Genomic DNA, 26,976 nt, shown 5'->3' with positions numbered 1-26,976 from the left:
GGGTGACTGGAGTCTCTGACAATTGTATGGTCTTTCCTCTGACACCTCCTATTATATAGGTCCTGGAAGGCAGGACGATTGGCCCCAGTGATGTACTGGGCCATACGCACTACCATCTGTAGCTCCTTACGGTCAGAGGCCGAGCAGTTGCCATACCAGGTGGTGATGCAACAGGTCAGGATGCTCTCGATGGTGCAGCTGTAGAACTTTTTGAAGATCTGGGGACCCATGCCAAATCTTTTCAGGGGAAAGGGTTTTGTCGTGCCCTTTTCACGACTGTCTTGGTGTGCTTGGACCATGATAGTTCGTTGGTGATGTGGACACCAAGGAACTTGAAACTCTCGACCCGCTCAACTACAGCCCGTCAATGTTAATGGTGGCCTGTTCGGCCCGCCTTTTCATGTAGTCCTCAATTATACCAGAGAGTGCATTATATTCTAGTATCTCTGGTTATAATTAACCACCACAGGTCGTTGCACACCAAGCTAGCATTACTGGTGCAGACAGGGGCCGACGAACTCCAAGCACCTATTCTGCATACTAGGGTCCTTCGGCAGAGCATGCACACCATAGAGGCATGGTCAATACGTATTTGGGTTTTCAGTCTCTAATGGCAGTGATCCTTTGAGCGTGTTGGAGGAGATGAAACAACGGAGCCCTAATCATAAGGGAAGGGCAGAGGGGTGATTTGCATATGGAGCTTGGCATAACGGGGCATGATTTCTTGTCATAATTGTTCACCCAAACGCAACATTCATTTACTTGTTGTGACGCACGGACGTTCCAAACTACGTTTCGACACGAGAATATATGTTACTGACCCATATCGATGCCACATAGAACATTTTCAAAGGGATTACTTGCTTTTTAGGGGAATTTGCTCTTTAAAACTAGCTGAGATCCCACTCTGGAACTTTGATTTGCACATGGAGTGTAATTTATTGAAAAATGTGCTTATTTTTCCATAGCCATTAATTAATGTAACAATTATTATATTTGAATAAAATACTCATTGCATAGCAGGCGCTAAATCTTCATATGACACCAATTTATGCTTTGTAGCATCTATAGGTTAAACATTATAGACTCTCTTAAAGAAGGCCTGGGTATGGCCTTCATGCCATCCAGGACCTCTATACCAGGCGGTGTCAGAGGAAGGCCCTAAAAGTTGTCAGAGACTCCAGCCACCCTAGTTATAAACTGTTCTCCCTGCTACCACACGGCAAGCGGTACCGGAGCGCCAAGTCTAGGTCCAAGAGGCTTCTACTCCCAAGCCATAAGACTCCTGAACATCTACTCAAATGGCCAGACTATTCGCATTGCCATCCCCCTCCCCTCTCCACACCACTGCCACTCTCTGTTGTCATCTATGCATAGTCACTTTAATTAAATCTACCTACATGTACAGTGCCTTGCGAAAGTATTCGGCCCCCTTGAACTTTGCGACCTTTTGCCACATTTCAGGCTTCAAACATAAAGATATAAAACTGTATTTTTTTGTGAAGAATCAACAACAAGTGGGACACAATCATGAAGTGGAACGACATTTATTGGATATTTCAAACTTTTTTAACAAATCAAAAACTGAAAAATTGGGCGTGCAAAATTATTCAGCCCCCTTAAGTTAATACTTTGTAGCGCCACCTCTTGCTCCGATTACAGCTGTAAGTCGCTTGGGGTATGTCTCTATCAGTTTTGCACATCGAGATACTGAAATTCTTTCCCATTCCTCCTTGCAAAACAGCTCGAGCTCAGTGAGGTTGGATGGAGAGCATTTGTGAACAGGGAATCGCTTCCTTTTAGGTGGTTATAGAATTTTTACGGCTCTTTTCTGGATTTTGATAATTAGTGGGTATCGGCCTAATTCTGCTCTGCATGCATTATTTGGTGTTCTACGTTGTACACGGAGGATATTTTTGCAGAATTCTGCGTGCAGAGTCTCAATTTGGTGTTTGTCCCATTTTGTGAAGTCTTGGTTGGTGAGCGGACCCCAGACCTCACAACCATAAAGGGCAATGGGCTCTATGACTGATTTCAAGTATTTCTCTCTCTCTATTTCCCTCTCTATCTGCCTCTACCTCCAGTTATCCTTCTTTCTCTCTTTTCACAGCATTTTAATTTAATTACCGTATGTATCATTAAACAGGAGCTCACTGTAGCTGATGTTCTTTCACAGCCGATGTCACAGGCCCTCTCCTTCTCTCCCTCTCTCTGACCCTCTCTCTCACTCTCCCTCTCTTGCTTTCCCCATTTGTGCATTATTTTAGAGGGAAAAAAGGGAGAAAGTACATAAAAAAAAATGTACTTCTCCTTTGTTGAGTTAGTGGGTAATTTGGAGAATGTGATTGCTTGCAGAGAAATGCCGATAACAGAGAGCGAGAGTTAGAGAGAGAGAAGAATGGGGCTTTGGATCTCTCTGGAAAAGTGTTTAGAGCAGGGCCGTTGTTGCCAGAGGGAGGGATAGACCGTTCAAAGCCAATTAGTCCTAATGTTCCATTAATGCTTTTTAGGCCTTGTAAAAACAGTACGCAGAGCCTGGCACTGGGGATAAGCACCAGCCGGACCTACAGTATATAGAGAGAGATGATCTGCACAGAAAGTTTTACAACAAGTGTACAGACCTTAATGTTTCATTTATGATTTGCTCAGTGTTGCTTTTAACCCAACCAGGTCTAAAGATCTGACCCATTATTACCGACTCAACATTTTTTTTCTTCCTATAGCGGATCTCAGGGACCGCATGGTCTAACCATTTGTTTACACTCTGTTCAGTCATGTTACCTCATTGGCTAGCTAGTTAATAACCTGGTAGATTTACCAGTATAGCCAAACATTTGGAGCACAGAAAGAAAGTTAAAGGGATAGCTTCTTCAGGAGATCAATGATCATAGACATGGCAATGAATGATTGACAGATCTCTTGCATGTCATCATCACTATGTTTTTAGGGGACGTGTACAATTTTCAAAATAATGCAGGGAAATAGTGTTTTTACACCATGTAGAAACCTAATATTTCACAAATGACTTTGCATTTTCAATTCCAGGTATTTGTATAAGCAATTTAGCTTTTATAATAAACTCATGTCTTTACAGTGTTACATATTAGTTTATAGGGCACAACATGTGCTTCATAATAAACCACTGGTTGAATCAATGTTGTTTCCATGTAATTTCAATGAAATTATGTTAAACCAACGCAGAATAGACCTTGAATTGATGTCTGTGCCCAGTGAGTAGAATTCATATTGACCCAATATAGGCTGTTTCTCGGTCAATTTAGAAAATCTTATTTTCTGGTGCTCCTACATTTAATGTGGTGCTTTTCACTTTTAAAGTTGTTAGCACCTGGGTGCATTGCTACTAGTGTTAGCACAATTACATGCTAGCAGTTCCCATAGGCTTCCAGTCATTGAGCCAACAACAATCCCTTTAAAAAATATATACATATGTGACCAACCTCCTCGATTCGGTCTTATGTAGCAAAAATTGAAATAGTATTTTTTACAATGGATAAAAGTAATGACTCCGAGCGAGTAAATGGTATATCATACACTGCAGTTGAGGAACAATGGGAAGTAATTCTGCTTTGAAAGTTGATAAACTTGTAACCCCACTTTTGAGAAAATGGCCCTTGAATAATTTGCTACACCTACTGGAGAGTTCTTCTTTGTCTACACCCTTTCAGCATCTTTCATACCCTCTTAAGCCTTAGCCCCACCCATCTCATTAAGGATTCACATGTGAGGCCATGTGGTAAACACACAATATATACAATAAAATCTATGTTTATTTGTCACATGCAAAGGGTACGGAAGGTAGAAATGGTTCACTGAAATGGTGACTTGCATAGTAGCAATATCAAAAACAGTGTCCAGATAAAAATATTTTAGAAATATTTTATAATTATTAGATGACACTTACTCAACACACAAAATTGATGGGCCATATGAAGGAAATTCTATAACCACCCTCCAGCCATGTTTAGCTAAGTGGATGGGTCACTATTGTCTAGCCATGTGCACATGTTCATGAAGTACAATAGATGGCCGTAATCACCCCCAGATACACCTGGCTAATTTGATGAGTCATGTAATAATCTGTCCGAAGTGGAGTCTTTTTGTTTAGACATGTAGCTAGCTAGCTAAACAATGAACCGGCATAATCCGAACTCGTACTACTACCAATACAAGCATTGTCATAGCTGTAGTACGAATCCGCAGGATGCTAAAGCTAACAATCTAGGTTCAGTGTTAGCTAGCTAACATTAGACTAACTAGCAATGCGCATGGATTTCTGATTCAAATACTTTTACTTCATAGATCAACAACTTTCTGATAAAATTAGAAGCGTATATCTGAATATGTGGCTAGTCTCTTACCTGTATACATGGATGAATGCTTCACGGCAGACTGGAACCTCAGTTTTGTTTGTAGCTACATCTTGTTTTGTCAAGTCACTCCAGTTCCCACTCACCGTATGCAGAAAGTAGCCCATCACTTTTTCCAACTGATCTGTCCATAGCGCCTGCTAAATTCAGGGCATCAATGTTGTTGAGGAAAAGTAGCAAAATGTTTGTAATTCTCGATGGTTAACGTTATATACTTTTCAAAAACGGCGTGTTAGTCCTTTCTATCAGTACATACTGAACAGCTCACTTTACAGACAGAAGCATGCTACATGGCAGACCAATCCAAGCTCATCTCCCGGCATGTCCAGCCCATCCATTATCTCAGCCAATCATGGCTAGTGGTAAGGTTCCTGACTTTGTCCGTGGCTAAACAAACTAGGCTCGTAATTTAACCATTTCATTTGTATTTATGGATGGAATACAAGTTTATTATTACAGCACATGAAAGTTCACATGTTCCAGAAGACAGTTCTGCCAAGAAACTCATTTTGATAGATGTTTTATGTTTACATTCAAATGGCTCTCCTGTGAAGTAATGATGTGCGACATATGCCTAGTTTTCTGAATCGAGTCACATATTTGTTGCAGCAGGGGAGGAATGAATATAGGGGAAACGCTGATGCTAAATATTTCAACGTAACCAAGACTAAGGAGATGATTGTGGACTACAGGAAAAGGAGGACCGAGCACGCCCCCATTCTCATCGACGGGGCTGTAGTGGAGCAGGTTGAGAGCTTCAAGTTCCTTGGTGTCTACATCAACAACAAACTAGAATGGTCCGAGGGCACGACAAAGCCTATTTCCCCCTCAGGAAACTAAAAAGATTTGGCATGGGTCCTGAGATCCTCAAAAGGTTCTACAGCTGCAACATCGAGAGCATCCTGACTGGTTGCATCACTGCCTGGTACGGCAATTGCTCGGCCTCTGACTGCAAGGCACTACAGAGGGTAGTGCATACGGCCCAGTACATCACTGGGGCTAAGCTGCCTGCCATCCAGGACCTCCACACCAGGCGGCATCAGAGGAAGGCCCTAAAAATTGTCAAAGACCCCAGCCACCCCAGTCATAGACTGTTCTCTCTACTACCGCATGACAAGCAGTACCGGAGTGCCAAGTCTCGGACAAAAAGGCTTCTCAACAGTTTTTACCCCCAAGCCAAAAATACTCCTGAACAGGTAATCAAATGGCTACCCAGACTATTTGCATTGTGTGTGCCCCCCAACCCCTCTTTTACGCTGCTGCTACTCTCTGTTTATCATATATGCAGAGCCACTTTAACTATACATTCATGTACATACTACCTCAATTGGGCCGACCAACCAGTGCTCCCGCACATTGGCTAACCGGGCTATCTGCATTGTGTCCCGCCAACCGCCAACCCCTCTTTTACTCTACTGCTACTCTCTGTTCATCATATATGCATAGTCACTTTAACCATATCTACATGTTCATACTACCTCAATCAGCCAGACTAACCAGTGTCTGTATGTAGCCTCGCTACTGTATATAGCCTGTCTTTTTACTGTTGTTTTATTTCTTTACCTACCTATTGTTCACCTAATACCTTTTTTGCACTATTGGTTGGAGCCTGTAAGGAAGCATTTCACTGTAAGGTTTACCTACACCTGTTGTATTCGGTACACGTGACACGTAAACTTTGATTTGATTTCTAATGTATGCATGACTACGAGTTCAAGTGATGGTCAAATACAATTGTAAACACGTACAGGCTTTAGCTGTCAGCTATGAGAATGTGATGTTTTGCTGGTCCAAAGAGTGTTGGCTCAATGTTAGCATTCTCTATCAGTACTAATTGGTAGCACCTTCTGAATCTTTAATCCCAAAGGAGCCACTGTCTGATGTTAATTTCATTGGAGTGCCTAGACTTCTGAAGTCATGTGCACAGCACTATTTCTCTCTCTCATTGCCTATGTCTAAGAAGTTTACTATATTTAGTCAAACCCACTACTCTCCTCTGTAACATTTTGATTCCTAGCAGTCGTTCTCTGTCTTTGTGTAGCCTCGGAGGCACAGTGGCCTAATGCCCATGGCCTTGCCAGTGTGTCCTCTCTCTCCTTTCCTCTCTCTCCCTGCCTCTCTCTCTCTTTGTTTCTCTCGCTCTTTCTCATCATCAAGTCCTGTACCCGCTCTCTCTGGTGTCTCCAGTTGAAGGCCTCTGTCTGCTCCAGTGTAAATGAAGATTAGCATGGATGGCTGACTCCCCTCTCACTATCAGGGCAGATGCTTAGCTCCATCCAGGGAGAGAGGTCCAAGGGCAGAGGGCCATGCTCCACAAACAGGGGGGCAGTGCTAGGAGCATGTCCCCCATCTGGTGCAGGGGTCGTGGGGACCCAGCAGGAAAAGGCAGGGGGCTCAATCGAGGGCCTGGAGGATGGGAGAGGTGATGAGAGAATGTGTCAACTGTGCCAGATTGATGACATGTTTTTGCATTAGGGACATGACCTAAGAACCTTGCTGCAAGCTATGCTGACTGAAATGTCCTTCCCTTTTAATTCTTCAATGGATGATCTTATTTCTCAATTTGATCTGTGTTAAAGCTAATGGGATAGCTGGGACTGAAAAGAACTACTTTTAGATTCGGTACAGTGACTCCATGCCTACTAATTTGCTGTGATTCGATTTTCCTGGAATCTGAATGAGTGATGGGCATGTTTCTATCCCCCCATACAAAAAAAGTTAATTAAGTGTTTTAAATCTCTCTATTGAGTTGGGGGGTAATTTGGAGAATCTGATTGCTTGTGCAGAAATGGCAGCTACTGACAAGACTTTGGTCTCCAATGGCCTCATCCAATGGCCTCAGCTATGCTAACTTCTGTGAGCAGTTAGGGGGAGGGATGAGGGAAAGAAGGTAAAGATAGGAGGCAATGTGAGAGATGTTGAGGACAGGTAAGGTGACATGAGGACATTCAGGGGCAGAGGGGGTGCCAGGAGACCTTGATAGGGGGCTGGCTGGAACTCCTCAATGCATCACCGTCTATGTTGGCATGTTGCGTTGGAGGCGTCCCAGTGAGGGGCCTGCTAGTGAAGGTATAGTATTCTAATGAGTCGTAGCTAAAGAGAGCCCAGAAGCCTGGGGAGCTGGGAAATTGATTAAAATGCAATCTCAGTTTGGAGTTCAATTGCCCTGAAAGCCAAACAGATGGCATGGCGGCGGTGCAGATGGGCTCTGAGGTCTCTATCTACAGACTGGCACCGTGGAGGAGAGCCTGGGGAGGAGATGCACCACTCAGAGAGAGACGGAGAGAAATAAATAAATAAATATAGAGAGACTGTTAAAAAGCAAGCGGAGGTTGAGGCCTGGCAGTTACTCACCCATCCCTTTTTCACTCTTTCTTTTTTTCACTTTCTTTCATGGTCCTGATTTATTTTGCTATTTGTGTGTCGATCTCTCGCTATACCTCTCCCTCTCTGCTACCGTCTGGTGCTAGTCTTTTACCTCATCATCCTCTATTCTTTTATAGTCTCCTCATGTATTTTTTACTTCTACATTTATGCACTCGCTCTCCCCGTCTTGGTCACTGTTCACAGTTTTATGTCTACAGTGCATTCGGAAAGTATTCAGATACCATTACTTTTTCCACATTTTGTTACATTGCAGCCTTATTCTAAAAAGACAGCTTCATTAAATAGTACCTGCAAAACACCGGTCTCAACGTCAACAGTGAAGAGGCGACTCCGGGAAGTTGGTCTTCTACGCAGAGTTGCAAAGAAAAAGACATATCTCAGACTGGCCAATAAAAATATAAGATTAAGATGGGCAAAATAACACAGACACTGGACAGAGGAACTCTGCCTCTTCACTGTTGACTTTGAGACGGGTGTTTTGCGGGTACTATTTAATGAAGCTTGAGGACTTATGAGGCATCTGTTTCTCAAACTAGACACTTGTCCTCTTGCTCAGTTGTGCACCGGGGCCTCCCACTCCTCTTTCTATTCTGGTTAGAGCCAGTTTGAGCTGTTCTGTAAAGGGACTAGTACACAGCATTGTACGAGAGCTTCAGTTTCTTGGCAATTTCTCGCATGAAACAGCCTTCATTTCTCAGAACAAGAATAGACTGACGGATTTCAGAAGAAAGTTATTTGTTTCTGGCCATTTTGAGCCCGTAATCAAACCCACAAATGCTGATGCTCCAGATACTCAACAAGAGTAAAGGCCAGTTTTTTTGCTTCTTTAATCAGATCAACAGTTTTCAGCTGTGCTAAAATAATTGCAAAAGGGTTTTCTAATGATCAATTAGCCTTTTAAAATGATCAACTTGGATTAGCTAACACATTGTGCCATTGGAAGACTGGAGTGATGGTTCTTGATAATGGGCCTCTGTACGCCTACGTAGATATTCCATTAAAAATAAGTTGTTTCCAGCTACACTAGTCATTTACAACATTAACAATGTCCACACTGTATTTATGTTAAATGTCATGTTGTTTTAATCAACAGAAAATGTCTATCTATCTAATCTGTTAGTCGGAAGTTTACATACACCTTAGCCAAATACATTGAAATTCCTGACATTTAGTCCTAGTAAAAATTCCCTGTCATAGGTCAGTTAGGATCTCCACTTTATTTTAAGAATGTGATATGTCAGAATAATAGTAGAGAAAATGGTTTATTTCAGCTTTTATATCTTTCATCACATTCCCGGTGGGTCAGAAGATTACATGCACTCAATTAGTATTTGTTAGCATTGCCTTTAAATTGTTTAACTTGGGTCAAATGTTTTGGGTAGCCTTCCACAAGCTTCCCACAATAAGTTGGGTGAATTTTGGCCCATTCCTCCTGACAGAGCTGGTGTAACTGTGTCAGGTTTGTAGGCCTTCTTGCATGTTTTTTCAGATCTGCCTACAAATTTTCTATGGGATTGAGGTCAGGGATTTGTGATGGCCACTCCAATACCTTGACTTTATTGCCCTTAAGCCATTTTGCCACAACTTTGGAAGTATGCTTGGGGTCATTGTCCATTTGGAAGACCCATTTGCGACCATGCTTTAACTTCCTGACTGATGTCTTGAGATGTTGCTTCAAAATTTCCACATAATTTCCCTTCCTCATAATACCATTTATTTTGTGAAGTGCACCATGCCCTACTGCAGCAAAGCACTCCCACAACATGATGCTGCCACCCCCGTGCTTCACAGTTGGGATGGTGTTCTCCGGCTTTCAAGCCTCCCCCTTTTTCCTCCAAACATAACAATGGCCATCATGGCCAAACAATTCTATTTTTGTTTCATTCTACCAGAGGACACTCCTCCAAAAAGTATGATCTTTGTCCCCATGTGCAGTTGCAAACCGTAGTCTGGCTTTTTTATGGCGGTTTTGGAGCAGTGGCTTCTTCCTTGCTGAGCGGCCTTTTAGGTTATATTGATATAGTACTCATTTTACTGTGGATATAGATTATTTTGTACCTGTTTCCTCCAGCATCTTCAGAAGGTCCTTTGCTGCTGTTCTGGGATTGATTTTATTTTTTGGAGGGCGGCAGGGTAGCCTAGTGGTTAGAGCGTTGGACTAGTAGCCAAAAAAAGTTGCAAGTTCAAATCCCTCAGCTGACAAGGTACAAATCTGTCGTTCTGCCCCTGAACAGGCAGTTAACCCAGGCTGTTCCTAGGCTGTCATTGAAAATAAGAATTTGTTCTTAACTGACTTGCCTTGTTAAATAAAGGTAAAATAAAAAAAATAATGTATTTTCTTTTTGCACTTTTCGCAGCAAAGTACGTTCATCTCTAGGAGACAGGATGTGTCTCCTTCCTGAGCGGTATGATGGCTGCGTGGTCCCATGGTGTTTATACTTACGATTGTTTGTACAGATGAATGTGGTACCTTCAGGCGTTTGGAAATTGCTCTCAAGGATGAATGAGACTTGTGGAGGTCTACACCTTTTATCCTGAGGTCTTGACTAATTGCTTTAGATTTTTCCATGATGTCGAACAAAGAGGCACTGAGTTTGAAGGTAGGCCTTGAAATACATCCATATCTCCAATTCACTCAAATTATGTCAATTAGCCTATCAGAAGCTTCTAAAGCCATGACATAATTTTCTGGAATTTTCCGAGCTGTTTATTAAAGGCACAGTCAACTTAGCGTATGTTAACTTCTGACCCACTGGAATTGTGATACAGTGAATTATAAGTGAAATAATCTGTCTGTAAACAGTTGTTGGATAAACTTACTTGTGTCATGCACAAAGTAGATGTCCTAACCGACTTGCGAAACAAGAAATTTGTGGAGTGGTTGAAAAATGAGTTTTAATGACTCCAAACTAAGTGAAAATAAATTTCCAACTTCAACGGTAGATTTAAAAAATCAGACCCTTTACTCAGTACTTTGTTGAAGCACTTTTGGCAGCGATTACAGCCTTGATTCTTTTAAAAAATGTATTTATTTTTATTTCACCTTTATTTAACCAGGTAGGCTAGTTAAGAACAAGTTCTCATTTGCAACTGCGACCTGGCCAAAATAAAGCAAAGCAGTTTGACACAAACAGCAACACAGAGTTACACATGGAATAAACAAACATACAGTAGAAGAAGTCTATATACAGCATGTGCAAATGAGGTAGGATAAGGGAGTTAAGGCAATACATAGCATGGCAAAGTAATTACAATATAGCAATTAAACACTGGAATGGTAGATGTTCAGAAGATAAATGTGCAAGTAGAGATACTGGGATGCAACGGAGCAAGATAAATACATAAATACAGTATGGGGGTGAGGTCGTTGGATGGGCTATGTACAGGTGCAGTGATCTGTGAGCTGCTCTGACAGCTGGTGCTTAAAGCTAGTGAGGGTGATATGAGTCTCCAGCTTCAGTGATTTTTGAAGTTCATTCCAGTCATTGGCAGGAGAGAACTGGAAGGAAAGGCGGCCAAATTAAGAATTGGCTTTGGGGGTGACCAGTGAGATATACCTGCTGGAACGCGTGCTACGGGTGGGTGCCGCTATGGTGACCAGTGAGCTGCGATAAGGCGGGGCTTATCTAGCAGGGACTTGTAAATGACCTAGAGCCAGTGGGTTTGGCGATGACTATGAAGCGAGGGACAGCCAACGAGAGCGTACAGGTCGCAGTGGTGGCTTTGTTGATAAAACGTATGGCACTGTGATAGACTGTATCCAATTTGTTGAGTAGAGTGTTGGAGGCTATTTTGTAAATGACATTGCCGAAGCCGAGGATCGGTAGGATGGTCAGTTGTACGAGGGTATGTTTGGCAGCATGAGTGAAGGATGCTTTGTTCTGAAATAGGAAGCTGATTCTAGATTTAATTTTGGAAAGGAGATGCTTAATGTGAGTCTGGAAGGAGAGTTTACAGGCTAACCAGACACCTAGGTATTTGTAGTTGTCCACATATTCTAAGTCAGAACCATCCAGAGTAGTGATGCTGGACTGGCGGGCAGGTGCGGGCAGCGATTGGTTGAAGAACATGCATTTAGTTTTACTTGCACTTAAGAGCAGTTGGATGCCACGGAAGGATAGTTGTATGGAATTGAAGCTCTTCTGGAGGTTAGTTAACACAGTGTCCAAAGGAGGGCCAGAGGTATACAGAATGGTGTCGTCTGCGTGGAGGTGGATCAGAGAATCACCAGCAACAAGATCGAAATCATTTTTGTTTTATACAGAGAAGAGAATCGGCCTGAGAATTGAACCCTGTGGCACCCCCATAGAGACTGCCAGAGGTCTGGACAACAGGTCCTCCGATTTGACACACTGAACTATTATCTGAGAAGTAGTTGGTAAACCAGGCGAGGCAATCATTTGAGAAACCAAGGCTGTTGAGTCTGCCGATAAGAATGTGGTGATTGAGAGAGTCGAAAGCCTTGGCCAGGTTGTTGGATACGGCTGCACAGTAATGTCTCTTATCAATGGCGGTTATGATATCGTTTAGGACCTTGAGCGTGGCTGAGGTGCACCCATGACCAGCTCTGAAACCAGATTCCAAAGCGAAGAAGGTACGGTGGGATTCGAAATGGTCGGTGATCTGTTTGTTAACTTGGCTTTCGAAGACCTTAGAAAGGCAGAGCAGGATAGATATAGGTCTACAACAGTTTGGGTCTAGAGTGTCTCCCCCTTTGAAGAGGGGGATGACCGCGGCAGCTTTCCTATCTATGGGTATCTCAGACGATACTAAAGAGAGTTTGAACAGGCTAGTAATAGGGGTTGCAACAATTTTGGCAGATCATTTTAGAAAGAGATGGTTCAGATTGTCTTGCCCGTCTGTTTGTAGGGTTCCAGATTTTGCAGCTCTTTCAGATCATCAGCTATCTGGATTTGGGTGAAGGAGAAATGGGGAAGGCTTGGGCGAGTTGCTGTGGAGCGCTGTTGATCGGGGAAACACTGTCATCCCTTCCTAGCCTCAGTGCATTGGGCAGCTGGGGGGAGGTGCTCTTATTCTCCATGGACTTTACATTGTCCCAGAACTTTATTGAGTTTGTGCTACAGGATGCAAATTTCTGCTTGAAGAATATAGCCTCCTAACTGCCTGTGTATATTTGTTCCTATCTTCCCTGAAAAGTTGCATATCACGGGGGCTATTCGATGCTAATGCAGAACGCCACAGGATGTTTTTGTGCTGGTCAAGGGCAGTCAGGTTGGGAGAGAACCAAGGGTTATATCGGTTTATGGTTAAAAAACATTGAATGGGGCATACTTATTTAAGATGGAGAGGAAGGCACTTTTAAAGAATAACCAGGCATCCTCTACTGTCGGCATGAGGTCAATATCCTTCCAGGATACCCGGGCCAGGTCGATTTAGAAAGGCCTGCTCGCTGAAGTGTTTTAGGGAGCGTTTGACAGTGATGAGGGTTGGTTGTTTGACCGCAGACCCATTACAGATGCAGGCAATGAGGCAGTGATTGCTGATATCTTGGTTGAAAACAGCAGAGGTGTATTTGGAGGGCAAGTTGGTTAGGATGATATCAATGAGGGTGCCCGTGTTTACGGATTTGGGGTTGTACCTGGTGGGTTCATTGATCATTTGTGTGAGATTGAGGGCATCAAGCTTAGATTGTTGAATGGCCGGGGTGTTCAGCATGTCTCAGTTTAGGTCACCTAGCATCACAAGCTCTGAAGATAGATGGGGGGGCAATCAATTGACATATGGTGTCCAGGGCACAACTGGGGGCAGAGGGTGGTCTATAGCAAGTGGCAATGGTGAGAGACTTGTTTCTGGAAAGGTACATTTTTTAAAGTAGAAGCTCAAATTGTTTGGGCACAGACCTGGATAGTAAGACGGAACTCTTCAGACTATCTCTGCAGTAGATTGCAACACTGCTCCCTTTGGCAGTTCTATCTTGTCGAAACATGTTATAGTTAGGTATGGAATTTTCAGGGGTTTTGGTGGTCTTCCTAAGCCAGGATTCAGACATGGCTAGGACATCCAGGTTGGCAGAGTGTGCTAAAGCAGTGAATAAAACAAACTCTGGGAGGAGGCTTCTAATGTTAACATGCATGAAACCAAGACTTTTACGCTTACAGAAGTCAACAAATGAGAGCACCTGGGGAGTAGGAGTGGAGCTAGGCACTGCAGGGCCTGGATTAACCTCTACATCACCAGAGGAACAGAGGAGGAGTGGGATAAGGGTACGGCTAAAAGCTATCAGAACTGGTCACCTAGTGCGTTCGGAACAGAGATTAAAAGGAGCAGGTTTCTGGGCGCGATAGAATAGATTCAAGGCATAATGTACAGACAGAGGTATGGTAGGATGTGAGTACGCTGAAGGTAAACCGAGGCATTGAGTAATGAGAGAGATATTGTCTCTAGAGACGTTTAAACCAGGTGATGTCACCGCATATGTAGGAGTTGAAACTAGTTGGTTAAGGCATATTGAGCAGGGCTAGAGGCTCTACAGTGAAATAAGACAATCACTAACCAGGACTGTAATGGACAAGGCATATTGATATTAGGGAGAGGCATGCGTAGCCTGGTGATCATAGGGGTCCAGTGAGTGGTTGGGCTGGCTGGAGACACGACGATTCAGACAGCTAGTAGAGGGGCCTTAGAGGGACGTCTCGATGGAGGAAAAGTCTGTTTTAGCCTCCGTGTGCGGTGACGTCGATAGAACCAGTCGTGATGGATTAGTAGGGTTCCGAGTAGCAGAGGGGTCCAAGTCCAATTGGCAAAATAGGTATAGAGGACCAAGAAATTGTCCGATGGGTGTATACAGCTAACAGTCCAATATTCTCTAGACAGCTAGCGGGCTGCGGCTAGCAGATGGGCATTCAGGGGACGTCATGATGTAGGGGCCAGTTGAGTACCCCCTCGAGCAGATCACGTCGTAGTCCGGTCGTGAAGGACCGGCGGGGTTCCGTGCCCCGTACCGGCAGTAGAAGGGGTCCGGCTATTGTATCTCATTCTTATTGGGTATGATGCTACAAGCTTGGCACGCCTGTATTTGGGGAGTTTCCCCCTTTCTTCTCTGCAGATACTTTCAGGTTGGATGGGGAGTGTCGCTGCACAGCTATTTTCAGTTCTCTCCAGAGATGTTTGATCTGGGCTCTGGCTGGGCCACTCAAGTACATTGAGACTTGTCCCGAAGCCACTCCTGCGTTATCTTGGCTGTGTGCTTAAGGTCGTTGTCCCCACTCTAAGGTCCTGAGTGATCTGGAGCAGATTTTCATCAAGGATCTCTCTCTACTTAGCTCTGTTCATCTTTCCCTCGATCCTGACTTGTCTCACAGTCCCTGCCCCGCAGCATTATGCTGCTCCCACCATCGTGCTTCACTGTAGGGATAGCGCCAGGTTTCCCCCAGACGTGCCGCTTGGCATTCAGGCCAAATATTTAAATCTTGGTTTCATCAGACCAGAGAATCTTGATTCTCATGGTCTGAGAGTCCTTTAGGTGCCTTTTGGGAAACTCCAAGTGGGCTGTGATGTGCCTTCTACTGAGGAGTGGATTTCGTCTTGCCACTCTACCATAAAGGCCTGATTGGTGGAGTACTGCAGAGATGGTTGTCCTTCTGGTAGGTTCTCCCATCTCCACAGAGGAACTCTGGAGCTCTGTCATTGTGACCATCAGGTTATCTGTCCATTCCTTAACCAAGGCCCTTCTCCCCCGATTGTGCAGTTTGGGTGGCGGCTAGCTCTAGGAAGAGTCTTGTTGGTTCCAAACTTCTTCCATTTAAGAATGATGGAGGCCACTGTGTTCTTTGGGACCTTCAATGCTGCAGACATTTTTTGGTACCCATCCCCAGATATGTGCCTTCCTTCGATCTCATGGCTTGGTTTTTGATCTGACATTCATTGTCAACTGTGGGACATTTATATAGGCAGGTGTGTGCTTTTCCAAATCATGTCCAATCAATTTAATTTACAACAGGTGAACACCAATCAAGTTGTAAAACAACTGAGGTCACTTCTGGTGACTTTTTAAAAGGACATTCTACACCAAAATCCATTTAAATTAAATTATGGTGACACCATCCGAAATATAATTTTCCCTTTAAAAGCATTGTAACCTGTATCCCAACTAATGCAGCATTGCGTCATTCAATAAATAGGCTTCCCATCTGCATTTACCTAATTGAAACCCCCCAAAATATTCTACAAATACACGTTTAAACTTGCCACTACATTTGACTATTTTAAAGATAATTTCCTATGAAAAATGAATGTTGCTTTTACATTGATAAAGTTTGATCATAAAGTTACTCGTCTCCCCCGTATCAAACACTTGGATTCAGGAGGCAGGATTATTAATGGTATAGGGTGACATCATAATTTTAATACACCAACGGTAACATGATATTTTCTTCCCTAATTTAAATAAGTACCGTAACCAACATCAAAGAAGGAGTGGTTGCAGAGGGGTGTGATTTAAATAGCTAGAGAGCTACTCTTCTGTTGGGAACATTTGACTGTAGGGTGTCAGTATTATATAATTAAAAGTTTACCATATTCATCTATGGCAAAGATACTTATGTTTTCCCTTTTCATCTGTGTCTGTTGTTGGCTAGTTACTGGCTAGCTAGATCTTCAGCCAGGATGGAACAAAGGGGGGCAAGGGTCATTCAAAACTCCAACGCAGTTGTCATGTCAACACACCTGTTAGTGCTGCTGTGAACCACATCACAGAAGATGGTTTTAGTTGTTTAAGTTTACACAGATTTGTTTTTACAATCCCGATTTACAAAAAAATATATATTTACTAGGATATCTGAAAAGCCACAGCATGTTGATTGGTAATTCAACATGCTGTGCCTTTTCAGATATCCTAGTATGATGGTGAGTTAGGATGAAACATTTATATAGGTCAGTTATAAGGTGAGTTATAAGGTTGGTGCTGAGTACAAAGGGATAAAATCAGTTTACACTGATAACTTTAGCATTTTAGCTAATTAGCAACTTTTCAACTACTTAAAAAAAATGTGTTTGTTCTTTTTTGAGAAATTGATATAGGGGAAACACTGACTCAGGCCGACTGTCTGGTAGACCGTCAATGCGACTGTTGCACCTTTTCATCCTACTATTCTTCCTCACATCTCTTCACCTTCTTTCACATCCTTCCATCTCTCTCTCGCTTTCTCTCTTGCTCTCTCGCTCTCCTCTCCTCTCTAGATGTCTACAGAGCAGTTGGAGGCGTATGTCAACAGTCAGTTTGATGAGCTCCACCGGCTAGTTCGTCTGGAGGAAAAGAGGACCCTCCACCTAGTGGACCTGAAAGAAGCCTTCCTGACCGCCGCCGCCGCCGAGAAGATCGCTGAGATCACCGTCCACACCGAGCGGCTCCAGGAGGAGATGGCCTGTATCACGCAGCAGCTGGGCCAGCTGGACCAGGCCGAGGCACAGCCTGGAGCCGGAGTAGCCGCCATAGCCCAGGGAGGACCATGCCCCAGAACAGCGGTGAGGCACCTCTCCCTTATACACCACCATTGTCAGGGTAGATGTTACCACTGTAGGCACTGATCTTGGATCAGTGCATCATTGGGTGTGTAACGCAGCACCGACCTTATAACTGACCTATATAAATGTTTCATCCTAACCCACCATCATACTAGGATATCTGAAAAGCCACAGCATGTTGATTGGTAATTCAACATGCTGTGCCTTTTCAGATATCCTAGTATGATGGTGGGTTAGGATGAAACATTTATACAGGTCAGTTATAAGGTCAGTTATAAGGTCGGTGCTGAGTACAAAGGGATAAAATCAGTTTACACCACTTTTTTAAACTCATGTTTAGTCTATGAGACCAGGCTAACACAGTAAATGTAAATTCGGGTCACTCAAATTAGTATTATATGTTATGTTTGGTATGGTTACATAAGACCAGATGGTTACTTAAGGCAAAAATGAAAGTAGGGTGGTTGTTCTTGGTGGATGGGCAGGCGTATAACGCGAATGTTTAGCAACCCGAAGGTTTAGATTTCAAATCTCATCACTGATAACTTTAGCATTTTAGCTAATTAGCAACTTTTCAACTACTTACTGCTTTTTAGCAACTTTGCAACTACTTAGCATGTTAGCTAACCCTAACCTCGCTAACGTTAGCCAGCTAGCTAAAGTTGGCCACCTAGCTAGAATTGCAACATATCATAAGTTTTTCAAATTCGTAACATATTATATAATTTGCAAATTCGTAACATGTAATACGAATTGTAATTCATAACATATATAAAATGGGTGATGGTTATCCACAAATTAATACAAACTATATGAAACGTAACATATGATACTAAATGGATTGTCCCGGATTTACCCACAGAATAATACAAAATGCCCTGAGACCAGGTTTTTTATTTGGGAAGCTGCGAGTGTAAAACTAGGGTGGGTTCTTAGATGTAAACATGTTTAGCACTGCATAGCTGGGGGCTTAAGTGTAACTATGTATGTCCTCTGGCTGCTTGTCAGGTACACACACACACACACACACAGAGAGAGAGAGAGAGAGACGCCAGCTGGAAATACTGTACCTCCTCTTCTACATACCAATCCCTGCCAAGGTTACTTTCTCATACGCCCACACCATTATTCGCACACTCATACAGTGACACACTGACATTTACATACGTGCACATCTACACACACATACACATATGAATTCTCACTCACTCACATGCACACTTCCCCTCCCCACCCACTCCCCCTCCCTCATACTAGTTAAAAGAAGGCTCTTATTTCTACAGGGGTAAATTAAAAGATCCTCCTGGCCCATTACTCAACTGCTATAGTTTAACTGTCAGAGACTGGACCATTGTCTTCCCTGGTGGAGCCTCTCAGGCATGAGCCAGTCAGGGTGGCTGGCAGTCAGGGAGAGACGGAGGGATGTAGTAATGGCTATGGCCAGCCTGCAGATTGCTTTCCTGTGTAAAATGATCAGCTCGTGGTGGTCCGAGTTCATTAAGGGCCTAATTGAATGGTGATGGTTGCCCTGTTTGTTCTCTCCTGTAAGTAATTTCTGCTTTAAGTAATGCCCCGCTGTGACTTAGAGATGTCTATAGGAGTGAGAGAGAGAGAGACATGTACAGTGTTTGAGATGCCTTAGGGATATATGTGTGTGTATGATGAGGTACAAATAGAAACATTTGTGTGTGTGCAAGAGATACAAGATAGGGAACGAGTTAGAGAGAAGACCCTAATACCAATTTATACACACAATCTAATCACATTCTCGAGCGCGTTTCAGTTCTTGCCGTCTGTATTCTCTGATGTAGTGGCCCCACTATCTACTTACAAGATGGAAAAGATGCCAACTGCAGATCTGAGAGAGGAAAGCAACAGAAATGCACTGTATGAATACCAACAGACCAGCAACCACAACCACATCTGAAAGAATAAGACTATGGAGATAATTTAGGATGGAATAATATCATCCCGATAATTATCCTTCCTCAAACCCCTCTCTAAAGCATACTTCTCATAATTGAGATGAGTCCGCTTGCTTTAGATCAGGCAAACGTAGTGAATATTACTGGAAATGTTCGAAGGATTTTAGGTAATCTATCACAAGACATCTAGTTTCCCTTTTGGGATTATCACAGGTGTCTGTCATTTTCTCTGGCCCTCTTTTTTGCCTTTTCACATGTAAAATATATAACATGGTTTTTAAACAAAAAATAGAATGACAAAGCTGTAAAACATTATCCTAAATATATACCATCAACTTAGTGAATGCCACTGGTGCTTAATATGAGGGCTTCAGCATGAATTGTACTATGTCAATATGTCTTTATTGAAAATGTTTTGTCGCCAAACTGGTGGCAGTTTTGAAAAAAGTCAATAGTTGGAAGAGTTGCAGAGTTAATTCAAAATAATTCCATTGTTGATTAGATGCTTTTTTTCATAAATTAGGCTATTTTCTATTGAACCATATGGTCTATCCTCCAGAAATTCGTGGAAAATATGGACACAATTTAGAAAAAATTAATACTATACATAAATGAATTTTTGAAAAGTTATTCAAGTGTAAATTACCAAAGTTACCATAGATTGTCATACATGACTTGTTAATTACCCAAATTATCTGATAGTTTTGCAATTTTAGGCAAAAACATTAACATAATCCCATAATTTATCCTATAAAATACATACTAGTTTGAGAAGTCCAGTGCCTAAATGGAGAATGATGCTTGTGCGTGTGTGTTTGTGTTAATGCTCGCTAGGCAGTTAGCCTAAATAGAGGTAAAGCTGATAAAGAATGGGCCAGCTGTTATGGCAGTTGCTGTGTACATTTATTACAGAATGAATGGGCTCCTGTTTTGCAGTGTAATCTACAGATCTGTCATTAAATCAATAGAGAGCGGGGCGGGCTGGCGGGCGGTAGGTAGGTAGGTAGGCAAGTAGCTCTACAGACGTACGCCCGCTGTGTTTACCCTCCAAACACCACCCACCATGATTACTGAGCACTGATCTGTCACCCCGGAGGAAATCATCCCTCAGCCTGTCTGACAGAACACACACACAAAGTCTCACATAGCACATGCACACAACCACACACATAGTCAGAGAATACACACACACACACACACACACACACACACACACACACACACACACACACACACACACACTGCAGAACACACACAGCTAAGCATACAGACAAATACACACTGCAGAGCATAAACACACACACAGACTGGAATGATACCCATACAGATAGACAATCATGCACACTGACCCTCTCACATGCCGCAGTGCACCAATACACAGACTAACACGTTCCATTGAATTGTGTGAGATGTGTTTGCACCCATATGAATCTGTGTTAGTGTGCATACTAGAATTAGTGTGGCTGTTTGTTTGAGCAAGTTACAGTAGTTTCCTCATTTGTACATTCATGCCTGTGTGTGAGCAAGTGAGTGTTTGACAATAGAGAGTAGAAGCAGTGGGTACAATCATGTGTAAAGCCTCCTGGCCTCAAACTGGCCTCGGACAGGGTGCAATCAGCCATTAGCTTGTCATTAGATGCCCAGTGTGCTGACCATGTTGACCCAGGCCTCAACCTGACCTGCTCCTAAACCAGACCAATCATGTCAGATCTTTTCACATCAGAGCTGACCTGATTGGTCAAAAGTGAAAAAATCAGATTTCAATCAAATGTATTTATAAAGCCCTTTTTACATCAGCTGAGGTCACAAAGTGCTTACACAGAAACATAGCCTAAAACGCCAAGGCAATGCAGATGTAAAAGCACAGGAATTTGGCTGCCAGTCTAAATGCAGCCCTAGAGAGAGAAATGAATGCCATCACTGTAGATATCACTCATTTGACATTTCACCAGTCTCAATCAGACCTGGGTTACTATAGTAAACTAGACCCCACCCATCTGGCCCACCAAGGCCTCACAATATGTTCTTATTTTTACAATTGATTTTAATTCTGCACCTATTCAACTTAGATTTTAATATCAAATAGTCCACTTTTAACTAAGTTAGAAGAAGGAGGGTAGTTCTGTTCATTGTGTCTTGATTGTGGACTACAGAAAAAGGAGGGCCGAGCAAGCCCCCATTCTCATCGACGGGGCTGTTAGGGAGCAGGTTGAGAGCTTCAAGTTCCTTGGCGTCCACATCACCAACAAGCTAACATGGTCCAAGGACACCAAGACAGTCGTGAAGAGGGCACGACAAAACCTATTCCCCCTCAAGAGATTGAAAATATTTGGCATGAGTCCTCAGATCCTCAAAAGGTTCGACAGCTGTATCATCAAGAGCATCCTGACGGTTTGCATCACTGCCTGGTATGGCAACTGCTCGGCCTCCGACCGCATGGCACTACAGAGGGTAGTGTGTATGGCCCAGTACATCACTGGGGCCAAGCTTCCTGCCATCCAGGACCTCTTTATCAGGCAGTGTCAGAGAAAGGCCCTAAAAATTGTCAGACTCCAGCCACCCTAGTCATAGACATAGACTGTTCTCTCTGCTACCGCATGGCAAGCGGTACCGGAGCTCCAAATCTAGGTCCAAGAGGCTTCTGAGCAGCTTCTTCCCCGAAGTCATAAGACTCTTGAACATCTAATCAAATGTCTACCCATATTATTTGCATTGCCCCTCCCTCTTCTACGCTGCTGCTACACTCTGTTATTATCAATGCATAGTCACTCTACCTACATTACATATTACCTCAATTACCTCAACTAACCGGTGCCCCCGCATATTGACTCTACCGGTACCCCCTGTATATATCCTCGCTGTTGTTATTTTACTGCTGCTCTTTAATTATTTTTTACTTTTATTTCATTTTTTAGGTATTTTCTTAAAACATTGTTGGTTAAGGTCTTGTAAGTATGCATTTCACTGTAAGGTCTACACCTGTTTTATTCCGCGCATGTGACAAATAACAACATTTGATTTCATTTGTTTTAATGAAAAGGAGCCGAGAGATGGAGTTAGCAGGGCCCTCCAGGGGAAGCTACAGTATAGTACTGTCTTGTTAGTCTCTGCGGTTCTCCTCTATAGCTGGCGGCTACATGGTGACTGAGGTGGCTGCTTTTGGCTGCTAATTAAAGTGTGAACAGTGTCTACTGTCAGAGAACTGATCCACCACTGGGCTCATTTACTCTCCTCTCATGTAACACACCGATATCTTTGAGAATAGCTTTTGATATGTGATGTCACCTGTGTGAGGTCTTGCCATCTGTGTAGATGTTTGATTGTGTCAGTGTCAACCACAGTTCTGTGTTATAGTCACCTGTATTTAAACTGCTGTTTCTCTTGTCTTTTTCAACAGCGCGACATTGAGGCCAGGCCAAGGTAAGACTGATTCATAACAACCTCTTTTTATAGCATCTGGCAGAACTGGGAGAAAAATACCCTTTTAAATACCCTTTTAAATACTGAGGGGATCAGTATGTGACACACATCCACGCTCACACTCGCACGTACAGTAAACTCACTCACACACACACACACACACACACACACACACTTGTTTTACTATCCTTGTGGGGACCAAACAATTGATTCCCATTCAAAATCCCTATTTTCCCTAACCTTAACTCCTAACCTTAACTCCTAACTCCAAATTGCAAACCTAAACCTAACGGACGTTGCGTTTACTGTCTTTGTGAGGACCAGAATTCCTCACAAGGATGATAAAACAAAGAAAGTGAGGACATTTCGCCGGTCCCCACAAGGAATAAGGCAATAGCCAAAATGTCCCCACTTTCCTTGTTTTACAATCGTTGTGAGGACTTCTGGTCCCCACAAGGATAGTAAAACTAAAAACACACACACACACTTCTCTCTCCAGCCCTTGCACAGTGTCCCCCCCTCCTTTTCTCCTCCTCCCCTTTAGTACTGTATGGGTGTCACGTCCGTGGCCCAGCCAGGCAATTAGCTGCTCTAATCTCTGTCCCCGCTGGAATTAAATGCTTCGAAAGGTGACGACTTGCCCTCTTTAATCACACGGCAACACAGAATGACCTGCCCCTGTCCGCTTCATTGGACACTGGGCCGAGCCGGGCTGGATGCTGGAGAGACACACTGTCCACTAGTGTGTGGTCAAGCTGTAGTCTGATTATTGGGGTCAACTCAAGCCTTCAGGTGGATCGACCGTGCTTCGGCAGCACGGTCTGTGTTGTAGTAAGCTGGTCTGGTAGGTAGTCGTGTAGTGGCTGTGTGTGTGTCTTGTCTGTCTGCCTGCCTACTATCTGTAAGTCTGTCTGTTCATCCTGTCGTCCATCTGTCCACCTGTCTCTCTCCGACTGTCTGACTTGTAAAGGTAGGCTAGTGTGGGACAGTAGGTGTAACAGATAGCCTTTACCCAGTCACACACGTATTGATTCCCTGACACTGACATGGATCTCAGAGGAGCTGCTCGCTCGGAGCAGCTGCCTTCCCATCACCCCCTGCTGTGTCCCTTTGGTGTGTGTGTCTCTCCCGGCCTTGATGTCAGACTGCCTCCCCACCTCTCTCTCACACGTACACACGCATGCACACGCACACACTCACTCGCTCGCTCAGTAAAGGTCTGAGACACAGGCAGTGCCTCTGTCTGCCTTTCTGAAATGTCAGCCTCAGTATATCCGGTGGGAAATAAATGCTTTATCTGAAAGGGACTTTGTGGTTGAATAAAGGTTAAAGAAGACAGTGTCTTTTAAGACAGACACCATCAACAAGCTTTGAACTAAAAGCTTTAGAGAAAGACAGACAGCTCTGTGTTTTATCTTTGGAATGTTGTTGGATTTTCAGAACAGATAAGTGATAACACAAATAACCAAATAGCAGCTACGGCAGGGAAACTGAATAAACACATCAATCAGCATTGCCTTGTTTTGTCACACACCTGCAGAATATGGAGCAAGTACATAGAGGAGTTGGAGTATTTGTTTTGGAGAAATGTACAATATTTGCAGATTCTAGTGTTTTGTTTTTAATGGCCCTGACCCAGCCATGGAGAGGCCCAGTATAACTGCCAGCTCAGGGGCTGTAACTGATGGGCCTGCCAATGGTAATGCTGAGACCCAAGCACAATCCACTACTCTCTATCCAGACCAGATGGCTGAGAGTTGGGACCCCACGGTTGGATAACGCTTCTACAATGCCCTTGGTCAAGGTTAACCCACATAGATAGATATCTAACACACACGCACACACTCTCTACCAGTCAAAGGTTTTAGAACACCTACTCATTCACAGGTTGTTGTTTTTTTTTTTACTATTTTCTACATTGTAGAAGAATAGTGAAGATATCAAAATTATGGAATGACACATATGGAATCATGTAGTAACCAAAAAAGTGTTAAACCACAGGATTCTGCAGCGATACGCCATCCCATCTGGTTTGCGCTTAGTGAGACTATGTTTTTCTACAGGACAATGGCACGACACACCTCCAGGATGTGTAAGGGCTATTTACCAAGAAGGAGACTGATGGAGTGCTGCATCAGATGACCTGGCCTCCACAATCCCCCGATCTCAACAAAATGTAGATAGTTTGGGATGAGTCTGACCGCAGAGTGAAGGAAAGCATCCAACAAGTGCTCAGCATATGTGGGAACTCCTTCAAGACTATTGGAAAAGCATTCCAGGTTAAACTGGTTGAGATAATGCCAAGCGAGTGCAAAGCTGTCATCAATGCAAAGGGTGGCTATTTGAAGAACCTCAAATATAAAATATATTTGGATTTGTTTAACACTTTTTTTGGTTACTACATGATTCCATATGTGCTATTTTGTGGTTTTGATGTCTTCACTATTATGCTACAATGTAGAAAATAGTACAAATAAAGAAAACCCCTTGAATGAGTAGGTGTTCTAATACTTTGAATGATAGTGTACACAAATGTATGCACATACACTACTCTTTTCCATCTTCATAAAATGCTGTGGATGCAGAATTTAGCCCAGCTCCCTGCCTGGATGAAGGCATCAGATACCAACTCGTATAAAACATAATGAAGTCCTAATGCAAGAAGAACGGGAACTAAAGGAAGGAGAGAGAGAGGGAGGAATGTGACTGGGAAAGTGGAGGGAATACATGTCTTTTTCATTTCTGTAGGGTTATAGCTTACAAGCGTACAATTGTTGTGAAGAAGGCTTCAGGGCGCCCAAGAAAGTCCAGCAAGCGCCAGACCGTCTCCTAAAGTTGATTCAGCTGCCGGATTGGGGCACCACCAGTACAGAGCTTGCTCAGGAATGGCAGCAGGCAGGTGTGAGTGCATCTGCATGCACTGTGAGGTGAAGACTTTTGGAGGATGGCCTGGTGTCAAGAAGTGCAGCAAAGAAGCCCCTTCTCTCCAGGGAAAAACATCAGGGACAGACTGATATTCTGCAAAAGGTACAGGGATTGGACTGCTGAGGACTGGGGTAAAGTCATTTTCTCTGATGACTCCCCTTTCCGATTGTTTGGGGCATCCGGAAAAAAGCTTGTCTAGAGAAGACTGAGTGCTGCCATCAGTCCTGTGTCATGCCAACAGTAAAGCATCCCGAGACCATTCATGTGTGGGGTTGCTTCTCAGCCAAGGGAGTGGGCTCCCTCACAATTTTGCCTAAGAACACAGCCATGAATAAAGAATGGTACCAACACATCCTCAGAGAGTGACTTCTCCCAACCATCCAGGAACAATGCCTTTTCATAGCATGATGGCGCACCTTGCCATAAAGCAAAAGTGATAACGAAATGGCTATGGGAACCAAACATCAATATTTTGGGTCCATGACCAGGAAACTCCCCAGACCTTATTCCCATTGAGAACTTGTGGTCAATCCTCAAGAGGCGGATGGACAAACAAACACCCCACAAATTCTGACAAACTCCAAGCATTGATTATGCAAGAATGGGCTGCCATCAGTCAGGATGTGGCCCAGAAGTTAATTGACAGCATGCCAGGGCGGATTTCAGAGGACTTGAAAAAGAAGGGTCAACACTGCAAATATTCACTCTTTGCATAAACTTCATGTAATTGTCAGTAAAAGCCTTTGACACTTATGAAATGCTTGTGATTATACTTCATTGTTCCATAGTAACATCTGACAAAAATAACTAGACACTGAGGCAGCAGACTTTTTGTGAAAATTCTCAAAACCTTTGGCCACGACTGTACTCTTCTCTCCCTAGCTTCCTCTCCCCTGTGTTAGTGATGAGTCTCTCTCCCTAGTCCCCTCTCCCCAGTGTTAGTGAGGAGCCACTCTCCCTAGTCCCCTCTCCTCAGTGTTAGTGAGGAGCCTCTCTCCCTAGTCTCCTCTCCTCAGTGTATGTGAGGAGCCTCTCTCCCTAGTCCCCTCTCCCCAGTGTTAGTGATGAGCCTCTCTCCCTAGTCCCCTCTCCTCAGTGTTAGTGAGGAGCCTCTCTCCCTAGTCCCCTCTCCTCGGAGTTAGTGAGCAGCCACTCTCCCTAGTCCCCTCTCCTCAGTGTTAGTGAGGAGCCTCTCTCCCTAGTCCCCTCTCCCCAGTGTTAGTGATGCGCCTCTCTCCCTAGTCCCCTCTCCCCAGCGTTAGTGATGAGCCTCTCTCCCTAGTCCCCTCTCCCCAGTGTTAGTGAGGAGCCTCTCTCCCTAGTCCCCTCTCCCCAGTGTTAGTGATGAGCCTCTCTCCCTAGCCCCCTCTCCCCAGTGTTAGTTCTACATAGACACAGGTCATGACCATACTTGTCATCTGGCTCTAATCGCACAATTGAAGCCTCTT

The 26,976-nt window shown here is 43.6% G+C and overlaps 1 protein-coding gene across 2 annotated transcripts in view; it reads left to right on the top strand.

Annotated features, from left to right (window-relative positions):
• The window catches only part of LOC139406623 (tripartite motif-containing protein 44-like), a 69,298-nt gene that overhangs the window by 17,342 nt on the left and 24,980 nt on the right, over nucleotides 1-26,976 (top strand). Inside the window, exons 4-5 of one of the 2 annotated variants that reach the window (XM_071149433.1) lie at nucleotides 16,974-17,258; nucleotides 22,581-22,603. In XM_071149433.1, the coding sequence (XP_071005534.1) occupies nucleotides 16,974-17,258; nucleotides 22,581-22,603 (308 nt within the window). Of the gene's footprint in view, nucleotides 1-16,973; nucleotides 17,259-22,577; nucleotides 22,604-26,976 lie in introns of both variants that reach the window. The other variant, XM_071149424.1, reaches the window with a different exon arrangement.

This window comes from Oncorhynchus clarkii, chromosome 1 (genome assembly GCF_045791955.1).
Source record: "Oncorhynchus clarkii lewisi isolate Uvic-CL-2024 chromosome 1, UVic_Ocla_1.0, whole genome shotgun sequence".
Lineage (NCBI taxonomy): Eukaryota > Metazoa > Chordata > Actinopteri > Salmoniformes > Salmonidae > Oncorhynchus > Oncorhynchus clarkii.
The sequence above is the reverse complement of the archived record's forward strand: the minus strand, read 5'-3'. Positions and strand labels throughout refer to the sequence as shown.